The 12069-nt window shown below is 30.6% G+C and overlaps 1 protein-coding gene across 1 annotated transcript; it reads left to right on the top strand.

Moving 5' to 3' along the window:
* Nucleotides 1–714: 714 nt before the first annotated feature.
* LOC132732289 (coadhesin-like) lies at nt 715–7877 on the top strand. Its single transcript, XM_060718685.1, has 10 exons — nt 715–773; nt 1423–1461; nt 1769–1848; nt 2118–2186; nt 2714–2837; nt 3476–3595; nt 4109–4279; nt 4650–4820; nt 5142–5312; nt 5635–7877. Exons 1-10 carry the CDS (start codon nt 758–760, stop codon nt 6045–6047), a joined length of 1374 nt encoding a protein of 457 aa, XP_060574668.1. The 5' UTR covers nt 715–757; the 3' UTR covers nt 6048–7877.
* The last annotated feature ends 4192 nt before the right edge of the window (nt 7878–12069 follow it).

Below are 12069 nucleotides of genomic sequence, written 5' to 3'. Positions count from 1 at the left end.
CAAATTGTTTCTTTACCTGTAAATTTCTAGGTAATGTCAAAAGTGAAGCTATTATTTGGAAATACTTAATATCTAAATTCATAATTCATAAATTCATAACCTACAAAAATTTATTTAACAGACATTGCTCATTTGTTTTCAATTATTTTCTTTGATATATAAATATGCAATTTTTTAAGTCATCTATTTTTGTCAACGATCATAAAACAAAAAGTAATTTAATTTTTAGAAATTTAACTTTCAAAACAACGTCAATAGTATTCGAGTATTAAACTGCGATTGCAACTTCGTATGACATCTTTTGAAATGCAAAATAAACAAAATCGATAATAAAACACAGCTGTCAAGTTGCTACTTAATACATTTTGCCATTAATTGAAAAATTTCTTCTGCAATGTATTATCTAACTTGAAATAAATTATATTAGTAAGTTTTTTTGTTTTATGTTATCTTCATTATTAGATAGACTTTTTTGTTGTTTTCAGTATGATTCATATTATTCAAATAAGTTGCATGAATAAGAATAATAGAATTTTAACTAATATAGAATAAAAATTGTTTGTTGTTTGCTTTATGTTATCTTTATATTTGAGACAGACCTTGCTTTCATTATCATTCATTTTACTCAAAATAAAATTTCATAAAATAAAAATTAAAGACAGAAATATAAAAGTACTGAATTAAAAACATCGTAATTTGAATACACTTGTTTTCAGCGTTCATCATTTAGGACAACTCGTGTGGAGAAAAATACACCATGATGCTTTATAAAGGTCAGTTAAAATATTTTTATTGTATAATAGATAATAATAACCCCATGGTAACATTAAACAAAACACCAAGACACAAAAAAGCATTGTATGCAATGTTTAATAACATATACTACAATTGAAATTATCGATCCATTTTGACCTACGACGTTCGTACATCATTAGGTTGCAACTACATTTATTCAAGTTTACTATACTATACTTGTACAACTTACTTTCTATGGACTTTTAAAGAACTTTTACTGAGTATTTAGAATGATCAATTTTGAGTTAATTTCAACAATAGGTTTTGTTTTGTTTTTATCATTTTACGCATTTTCCAAACAGTATTTCAGTCGTATAGGCTGATAGTTTCCTAACCATCGTTCCTTGAGAGTTACACCAGTACTAGACTACCTTCCTCTGCGCTAAACTACCAAAGCATCTCCCGGGAAACGAACCCACGCCAGAGAGGTAACGGAATTAGAAGTCATCGACTCTAACACCTCGATCACGGAGGCGATTTTCAACAATAGAATAATTGTTCTATCTATAAATCTATAAACTATAAACAGGACACCAAATATTAAAAAACACAATTTGAGAAATAGAATAAAACAACAATTCTGAGGAATAATGGGTCTTTTTGATATTATATAAATTTCTTTTTTAGGATTTCTCCTTTTCCTGTTGGCCTCTCCTGGGGACGTTGGTAAGTTCCATTATAATGAAATTTATGAATTGTTTAATTATAAATAAACAGAACTCGATACGTTCGGTTCATTATTGTATGATGACTATCGGAAACAAGCATTTTCATAAAGTGATGATAAAGAAATAGCATTGTTCGCAAATAAATCAGAAATAACGAAATCTCTCATTGCCAGTAAATGTCAATACAAAATGTAGATAAGATAAAAATATGAATCTAAAGCGTTTTGTGCGTGAACTTTCCTGAAACTTCACTGAATTTGTGCAATATTTATAAATGTAAATATTACAAATGATGAATTTTTCAGCTTCCTTATCTTGTTATTCGTGTAACAACGTTGACAGTTTAGATAGTTGTAAAACTATAACAACATGCGGGAAAAGAGAGGTAATTATATTTAGCTCTTATATTTTGTTCTGTAGTACATGTGTACACTGGTGTAATTATAATAACGGAAACGAATTAGGCACATTTGACTTGCAGTAGAATGACAAACACATATTAAATCTAATTGTTTTAAAACGTTTTTATTGGTTGATGGAATTATGGTCTCGTTGTTTAGTTTTACACTTGACTAGCTCAAAGATGATATTTTTAAAGATAAGTTTACATTTTGTACATTTTTTTTATTATTTCTTGTACAATTTTACTTTCAGTCATGTTTCAAACGTTTACAAAAGAGAGGACAATATGCCTCATTCACACTCGGATGTACACAAAATGAGGTAAGATACAATTGTTATGAAATATTTTATTACTTCTAATAAAAATAAACACATATACCTCTTTAACGTTAAAGGACTCATAAAGTATCTTATAAGTTTAAATAAAAACAGATTAAAGAATAAGATAGCTTTGATTTAGTGATATTGCTTTAAGTTCAAATAAGTCAAAATATTTCTGTTCCGGCAAAAAAACAACAACAACAACAATAAAACAAAAACAAAAAAACAAACAAACAAACAAACAAACAAAAAACCCGTGTAGAACAAACAGTTTGTCATACAATTCTAGAAACAACATAAATTAATATTGTTTGCCTAAAATGTTTAAGCTGAGCATGATTATTATTCGCTTTGCCAAACCTACATTCGAAAGCCATTATATTATCTGTAATGCTTTATGTGCAATCATATTGACATTGTCTTTACTCGCATAATCAGTGAAAATGGCAAAAGTGTTTTAATTTTTTTCAATTGAATGTTTTTACAATGAACACAATTATTCACATTCACCATCTCCAATTTAACAGAATTGTGGTAACATACCAGTATACACTAACGTGTCAAAGTTGAGCAATGGTCAACTGCTCCAAGAATGTGAAGAATGCTGTGGCGTTGATCAATGTAACAAAGACCTTTGCAACCACAAAACTCGTTAGTAGCCTTATTCATTCTCTAGCAGTAAATTTTCAAAATTGGAATACTGAAGGTTTATGAGATTTTAGCTCAAATATTCAAAGAGTAAAGATAGCTATCCCTATCCCCGAGCGTCGGGGTCGGGGTCGGTAAAACCATTTATGTTAAAAATTGCGTATAGCCACAAATATTTTCAATGTCCATCGACATATGACTCTGAAACTTCGCAAACTTGTATACCCTAACCTGTACACAGGAGTAGATAACTCTATCAAATATTTTGACAAAATTATGCCCCTTTTTTGACTTAAAATTCATGTTAAAATTTATGTACCACCTCAGTTAATCCATCGACATATGGCTTTGAGATTGTGCACACTTGTTCACTATCAAAATTTCTAAATATGTACAGGGAGAGATCACCGTATCAATATGTTTCACACTTGTATAACATTTTTTACTACTAAGCGCTATGAACAGTCGAGCACGCTCTTATAAATGTATATAGAAATGTCTTTCCAGATGACATATAAAGTGCTATTGCCTTAACTGTGAACGATCGATTTTATCTTTAAGAGGAGAAGATTTCTTCTCATTCACTCGTTCGCTCGCACACTCACGAAAATACTGTCTTTAATATCTAATTTTAATTTAAGCGCCCCCTTGCAGCGATAATATGGAAAACTGTGCATTCTGGAACAAAGATTTTGACATCTGTGAAGATATCCATAAAGCTAAGTTACACTGTCGTAAATTCTGCAAATTGTGTGATCTAGGTAACTATGATTTTTCTGTTTTTCTAATAAAGTGCTCAGAAAATCAGAATGCAATTCCTTTTATCATTTCTGTTTATTTGTTGTTTTTTTTTCTAAATAAAAGTACTTAAAATTCGTAAAAAGTAGGCCAGTTCTTTTAGGAAAAAATGCACAGGTTAAGAGAAGAAGTGGAAAAAAATATCCACTTTTAATTCGTTCTTGAAATTTTTCATATTGACTAAAAGTAAGGTAAGCTTCATGTAGATAAGGAAAAAATAAGGTATTGTTTCCCTTCATTGTAAATTATCTGCCCTTGAATTAAGCAAAAACGTCCAAATTCAAGGGTAGATAACTCGAAAATGAGAACACCCAACGTTTTTCTGTTATCATATTCTAACAACATGCCAGATTTAAAGACATTATATTGAACTGTTTTAATTTTGCCTATTTGTCTATATGAAAACTCCCGCAAACGTCCTTAAGTTTGATTATCGTTTGGACTCGTCTACAAGTGCTATTATTATTTATCTTAAGTTGACGGTAACTGGGCTGACTGGTCATCTTGGTCAACATGTGACGTCACATGCGGTCATGGAAAACACACACGAACCAGAACGTGTACTAACCCATCACCTGCATACAAAGGTCTTGATTGTAATGGAACCAACACAGACACTAAACCTTGTACCCGGCCATTATGTCCAGGTAAAAAATATAACTCATACTTTATTTGTTAACTTTGTGTACTATCAAGTTTGGACAACATTGAGAGCTTTTTAGAAATATTAACAATTAATGCAATCAAACAATGTTTTGATTAAAATGTTATGTTGAAATATAATTCCTCGGTTGTGAGACTTATAAATTTAAAATAAATCATCATTATACATTTCATTAGGCAATATAATGCATTGCCAATATCGATTTTCTGGATGCAATGTTCAATTTATTCTAGCATTTTAAGCAATAAGCATTGAAATTGTCACTAATATATCAATTATTTATACTTATGATATTTTATTCGACGTATGTAATGAAATAATATTACACAATTTCAATTTATATGAAATTTTAGTACATGGAGGCTGGGCGGGATGGTCAAGTTGGGAGTCGTGCCCTGTAACCTGTGACATAGGTATACAGAAGAGACACCGTAAATGTACTAACCCGTCTCCATTACGGCATGGCAACCATTGCTTTGGTGATTCTATGGATGTCAAACTGTGCAAGCAAAATCCATGTGACGGTAAGTATTAATTTGTTTATGCAAGTAATCAAATGTATACTACAAGTAATATAAATGTCATAAGTATCCGTAACTGTGAGGTACGTTAAATGGATATATATTCTTTAAATGCCTTCAGACTTAGACATTTAGTATCAACACTGATTTGTTAGAATATGTAAACAATGACTTTGTCTAAGTTGGATAATGTAGGGCCAGTATTACACATAAAAGATGTATGCAATTTACAGAGAAAATGATGTTTTTGCTTACGTTGCATATATCTATGAAATTAATTGTTTTGAAATATTTTAAGATTTATAAGTAAAAATTTAATTCCAGCATCAAATGGTGGTTGGTCAAATTGGAATACATGGAGCAGCTGCAGTGTATCTTGTGGTGGAGGAGTTAAAACCAGGTCCAGATCATGTTCAAATCCAGTTCCTGGAATTCATGGAAAACCTTGTGTTGGAGATAATATGCAAGTAGTAACCTGCAACAAAGAGGACTGTCGTAAGTTGTTTTGACACATTTAAACATATAAGTGCAGTTTTAAAGATTGGTTTTACATATAAATATTCTTCGTACACAAACATACTAATAAAATTATTACAGAATGCGTATTATTTCGTGTTAATTTATAGCTTTTGATTAATTCAGATTTCATTCACGGTAACGAGGTCAGCTAAGAATGTATGAGCCAAAACTACAAATTGTTAAAATTATCGAGCTCATGTTTTTGTTCAAATGAATAAACATTCGTTTTTTTTAATTTCTAAAAATATCATTAACTTGTGCCAGTCTATTAATAATTATGAGCTTTTGCACTTTTCAGAATCAAACTCAACTGTTGCATTTAACGCCTACTATGTAACTGACTGCAGTCCAAGTGCTGGCCAGACTATGATTTTTTCTAAGATACTTATGAATGAAGGAGAAGCATACAACCCTTCCACTGGTGTGTTTGTTGCCCCTAAAGATGGAACGTACACATTTTATGCACAACTATGTATTAATAGTAGAACAAGTATTCACTTTGATATAATGGTAGGATCAAAAGTTTATGCGACCGCCTACGGATATGACTCCAGCGCTTATAGCTGCCCATCGACACAAGCAATCGCACAAATGAAATCAGGTGACAAAGCCTTTGTGCAATGGAAATCATGGACACAAAGTAGTAATGCTGTTCCACAAAGTTATACATATGTAAGAAATTTTTTCTCTGGAAAATATTCAAATCCTTAATTGTTACACCTGACGAGATGATTTCTCAAGAAATATATTTGATTCAGAAAGAAGGTATAGAGGATCTTTTATAAAACCTTATTGACGATAAAGGGCATGACTAATTCATAAAATGTTTTTTTTATGACTGACATTAAACAGCATGTGTTATGTCATCGTTCACTCGCACAGTTATGCACTTTCAATTTTAATAATGTTTTGTTTTTCAAATATAGTTGGTATTTTCAAAGATATGATAATGATTAATTACTTAGATTGTATTTCATTCAATATTTCAATTTCTTTATCTTTAAAATATCCATGTCTCTGTTTATTGATGCAAGTATGTAAACACAAAGTTAATGTACTTAATTTTATGGACTGAATTTTATGTTGTATCAGTACTGTAGCAAATACTTTTGTTTTGGTAACAGATCTAAGTAATAAATACACATAGTGTTTCGTTGGACGAGCCGCCTGCAAATTTGGTGTAATGTAATGTTTTTTGTTGTTATTTTTTAAGTTATTTTTTTTTGTATAAATTGATAGATGAAAATTATTTGATCAGTAGGCAATGCAAAGCTCAGTTTCAACTTGAGACCAAACATATTTTCTGTGCTCGAAAACGGATATTAAGTTGTTGACTTATTTCCTTGTGTATTTAATGCTACATGTCCCTCATTTTGTTAATAAAATTTCATTTTGGCTATAATAGATGAATTATTTAATTTTATTTATTGATAGGTGAAACCTATAATTTGGACTAAAGTTTGATTGCTAAATAGTGTAATATTCCTGTTTTATTTTACATGCCGTATATTATAATCAAATTAAGTGCAAACAATTTCAAACAAAATAATAGCAGATATAAAACAAGAATAAGTCATTTAATAAGGTTAGTACTTTCATTTTAGAAATTGATAAAAGAATGTTAAAGAATCCACTTTTACGTGCTTGTTTTGTACAGTTTGTAAGATTATACTTATTATGTTATTTTTTAGACCAATACAATAATGTGTATATGTACAATTAGGAGATCCAATGAGCATGTTTGTGTGATTTTTTGTTTCATTTTCTTTTACTATATATATCACCTATATTTATCAACTTTGTTTTCAAATTAACAAAAAGCTATCTTGTCCGGTTGAATTGTTCGTGTTACATTGATAATTTAATAAATATAATTTCCACAATGTCATTTGCAAAATTAACTTGTAAATAACACACACGTTAACATTAAATGAATAAAAGAACGCCTGAGGTATTGCACCTCCGGTGGAGATAGATATCCGCCAATGACCTCAACGGTGATAGTGCGACTTCCCCCCTCCCCTAATTAATATATAAATGTGATGATTTACATAACATTTGCCTTACAATGAAATATTCCTTTCGATCATATGTGAACAAGATAGAGATAATTCTGTTATTGTGAATTGCGAAATTGCTGTATATACGCATACTTTACTTGTACTTTACATACATTGCAATGTCAACAAAACGCATTCTGTAGAGCAATAACCTTTTTACACTGGTACCGATTATTCTCAAAATATGACTTGAAAATGAATTTCACCTTACAGACAAAAGCTTCCAAGCCACAACCGAAATGTTGACTGCCAAAGAAAATTTCGTTTTTTAGAAAAAAATGCACTGTGTTGTGATTGTATCTATGTCATGTATGTCAGGGCCAACTAGTTAATAAGTTTTGTTTTTGTTTCAATCTAATTGACATTGAAATAATTCAATTATTCGGCGCTAATATTATATATTTAGTATCTAACATAAGTAACACATGTATATTTTGTTAATTTAGTAACTTTTTATATGGGTTAATAAAAATGATAACCATCTTAGTGTTATTTTGTCATTATGATTGTGTTTATCTAAATACTTCAAATAAGTAAGAATCCTAAAAAAGATAATCACCTAAAAGTAAGGACAATGTGTTCATTGTTTTGATACGTCATGTTACATTTGAATTCTATTGATTCTAATTTGCTGCAGTTGTTCTTAAACGATACATAACATTTTTTCTTGATGTTGTTCAAGTAATGATCTTAATTACACTTTATGTCATCTTTATATGATCATACGAGCGGCATTTATGGTATTTGCATTTTCCTTAACATATGCGCATAAAACCATTTACAATTTAATTGAAATACATGCAAGAAATTGCAATTGTAACATATTTTGCCATATAACACAAGTACAAGTTTGCTTTCTCGGGAATGGCTCAACTTTCTCAAACTTTTACCAAGTTCGAAATTTTATGAATATGTCTACATAAATTATGTTACTTTCTATTGTCTAGGCTATCAAGTTGTTTATTATCAAGAATTCATAATTATGTTACAAACGCACACGCAAAAGATAGTTCCATTGCATACATTTACTGTGAAGTCAAGAGAATTGTAATGTAAAAGACCGGTTTTCATAAATATTAATTCATACATTTAACGAATGAAATGGCCAATACTGGAAAATAAATGGGATGTACAAATTAATTTGCACGATCTTTGATTTTTGTAGATAAAATTTTAGATCATTGCCTTTAAGGCATAAACTGTATATACATGAACAAATTGTAGTTAATTTTACAGAATAAAGTTTATCACAAGCAATAACTATAAACTTTCAAAAAATTATAATATCAATCGAGTAATCTTTATCATAGAAATATTCTTTTTTAATTCAGTGGCATTAGAATTAGTTGCATCAGAGTTTATGATTAGATAACGAAATTTCGCCAATAGTTGGAGTATAATCAACATAACATGAAACTCTAGTTATATAAAAATTATCGCCGTTAAAAGATCCCGCATTGCTCCCTCAAATGGAATGAAAAGAACACATACATATTGACAGCTATTGAGGTATTAACATGTCATTTTAGTGCGTTACGAACGTAATTGACATTTGTAAGAATAATGTTTCGGTCATTTTACGTATGCATACATTAATATGTACTTCCGGTTCACGATATTTGCTACTTTGGTTTTCGTCCCATGATTTATTCATATTCTCTTAGGTATTTGACATATTGTCGTTTAAATAAATGTTATTGTGTTTCTATACTTATGAATTGTCATGAATGCTTACCCAAACATGTGCTTAATATTATTACTGATGAATACTGACCAACTCGCATTTATGTCATTGCTACGAATACGAATGTTTGTGTGTATGTTTCACTGTTCATATACAGTCCAACTTTGATTATTCGAATCGCTGGGGACTGAAAATTTACTTCGAATAATCGATGGGTTCGAATAATCGAAATCCGAATATAGTGATAGACGACAACTATTCAACTTTGGTCATACGTCAATCATATCAAAGGTACCGTTAACAGCACACTTTTTCAATTAATCAATCGAGAGAAAAAAAAACGACAAAAGATGCGCAAAATATACATTTTATTGGTATTAAAGACATAAATACCTGCATTTTATTCCACATTATGTATACATGAAAATTATCGTTGTCATCTTCAAGAATTAACTGTAACAACATCGAACACTGTGCAGAATTTTAATCATAGATAAGATAGATATGTATTCTCAATTAAAATATCGTGTACTAGTGGAAACAATGCACTGATTTAAAATAGATTTTTTTTCAGTATTCATATACATATACATGGTGATGTTTGCCTGTTTATTTATTACTTTATTTAGATTGCTTACTTTCATTCTTTCATTAAAATTATTGAAATGAATACTTTATATTACTTTATAATTTGTCCAATAATTAAAAGGGAAATCTCTCGCATGCAAGTAATTTTTGGGAGTTAAAGAAAATTTTAAAAAGGGTATTGTGTTTTAAAGTTCACTCAAACTAAATAAACTGTCATCTAGATAACACTGTCTTTTGTCCGCACTCGATGTATTGTGTTTTCAAATCGCTTGACTGACCATGACATAAACCATATGTATCTCTCAATAATGGTGATTTTGGCTTTCGTTTTTTTTCTCTTGTTTTTAGATGAAGCACTATCATTTGCATCATTAGTCATTAGAATAAATGTTTACATTCGTTTTAATCAAAACATTCCAAGCATATGCCCAACGGAACCAAATTGTTATCCAGATTTATCGACTGCTTAAAATCCTTATACGACTATACCCCCAGCAGAGTTATTTAAAAAGTGTCTTCGTACGTCTGTAAGAAGACACTTTTAAATAACCGTTACTTTCCACGTGGAAATATACGATGTCCTGATTGGGCCAGTTGAAGGTCTCCTTTTTGACATGCTTTTTTTTCTAACGTATTACCTCTCTTTCTGTATTTTTATAGATAAAGTGGCAATATTTTACATTCTCGCAAGAAACTTTTCGCGCTATTCAACGTTGGCTTTGTCTCATGCATACACTTTCTCATACCTAAATCCTCGTGCGAATCAAAATGTAAAAATCTTCGCGATATTTAAAGCAGCACGCCTTCAGATTCATGCTAATTTTTATGAAAAATTTGAAAATGTATTTGAATGTTTAATATAAAGGAAGCAATTTACACATTAGCAATGGCACTTACTGCCCACGTAAATTACCAAAAAGTGGTCAAAATATGCATAAATATGCCTTACTGAGTTAGTAACGCAATAGGAATATAGTTGTGAATACTGAAAAATCAGTCCTTAACCGCACATAATTTGTAAAACATGTATTACTTGAATCTTGCATCATTTTACTTTTCTTAAAATCATAGTACACATTTCTGATGTTTGATTTTATTGAAATATTTTGACTTATCTTGAGGCATGCAACTTTAACCTTAATTTTGAAATTCGCATGTTTCTTTCGAGAACTTTAGCTAAATACCAGTGTCTAGTATAGTAAAACAAGAGCCTGAAAAATGTAGAATATTTAAACTTCAAAAAGTGCCATAGTTCTGTCAAAATTCACAATTACAATAGCTTTCCCTTTTTTTGTGAGTAGTCGAGCTAAAACAAGAGATTTAGTCAATCTTAAATTGTAACAGGACACCATAGAAACTGACAGGAATTTGTAGCGAACCAGGTACTGCAGTAGCGCAACTCATGAGTAAATTCAGTTCATCGAGAAATGAATCAAATAGAATGGATGGCCATTTCCAGGAACATAGTAACTGTCGATTTTAGCATTGACGAAACTAAAGTTAACCAGTTTTACTGTCCCAGCCCTCTGCCGCCCCGCTCCACACACGCAAATCATCGGCCATATACAGCTGATTATTGTGTTAAGCTAAGCATGTGAATAAGGAACCTTACCAAATTTGGGATCCAAAACGTTATACATATATCATTGACGCAAAACATGTTCAGAGACGGTATCAATGTTGAATGACATAATTGATCTCTCAGATATAGGCAGCCATTTTAACAGTGATTATCATGAATAAAAGTGAATTCTGTCCGATTGAAATAAGTGCACCAAAAATCCGTGCGAATACAGTTTGCTTACATCTTTCACTGCCCAACGCTTAAAGGCCAGGCAAATATTTTCTACAGTTTTATATTTTCAACGTGAACATACATTTAATTTCAATTAGATCAATTTATAATTAAATGCGTTCATTAATTTATATGTTCTTTACACTTAAACGTCGTATAAGTCGGATACACTTCAAAAGTGACTTCTTACAGACGTAAAGAAGACAGTTCGCTAGGACAAACAACAATTTAATTTTTACTTCGAAAAATAGGAGGTATTCTGATAATGCATTTTGAATAATAAGTTCGTATTTATATAGATTTTAATTGAGATCAAACCGGGACCACCGATTTACTTCGGATAATGCCGGGTATTCGAATAAAGGGTTGTCGAATAACCGGGATCGGGCTTTACATGTATTATATTTCAAATAATATCTTTCTGTTCATGAATAATTTAAAGTTGTAAGTGATTAATTCCCATTTCAACGGTTAAATATTGCAGCATTGCTGGTATCAACAATAACAAACCTACTACATTCAATCAGGTACACGTTACTCGAATTACGTTTCTCTCGAAGTTCAATGCCCAGTCCATTGAAATTCAAGTTACTGGGAGTCAACGGA

This window comes from Ruditapes philippinarum, unplaced genomic scaffold (genome assembly GCF_026571515.1).
Source record: "Ruditapes philippinarum isolate M1 unplaced genomic scaffold, ASM2657151v2 ctg20267_1_1_1_1, whole genome shotgun sequence".
Lineage (NCBI taxonomy): Eukaryota > Metazoa > Mollusca > Bivalvia > Venerida > Veneridae > Ruditapes > Ruditapes philippinarum.
This window is presented reverse-complemented; position numbering and strand designations above follow the sequence as displayed.

Bases quoted from the DNA above. Each gene is read 5' to 3' on its own strand.
- LOC132732289 (XM_060718685.1), top strand. The intron at 1,462-1,768 runs GTAAGTTCCATT...TGAATTTTTCAG, and splicing joins GGCCTCTCCTGGGGACGTTG to CTTCCTTATCTTGTTATTCG. The intron at 2,187-2,713 runs GTAAGATACAAT...CCAATTTAACAG, and splicing joins TCGGATGTACACAAAATGAG to AATTGTGGTAACATACCAGT.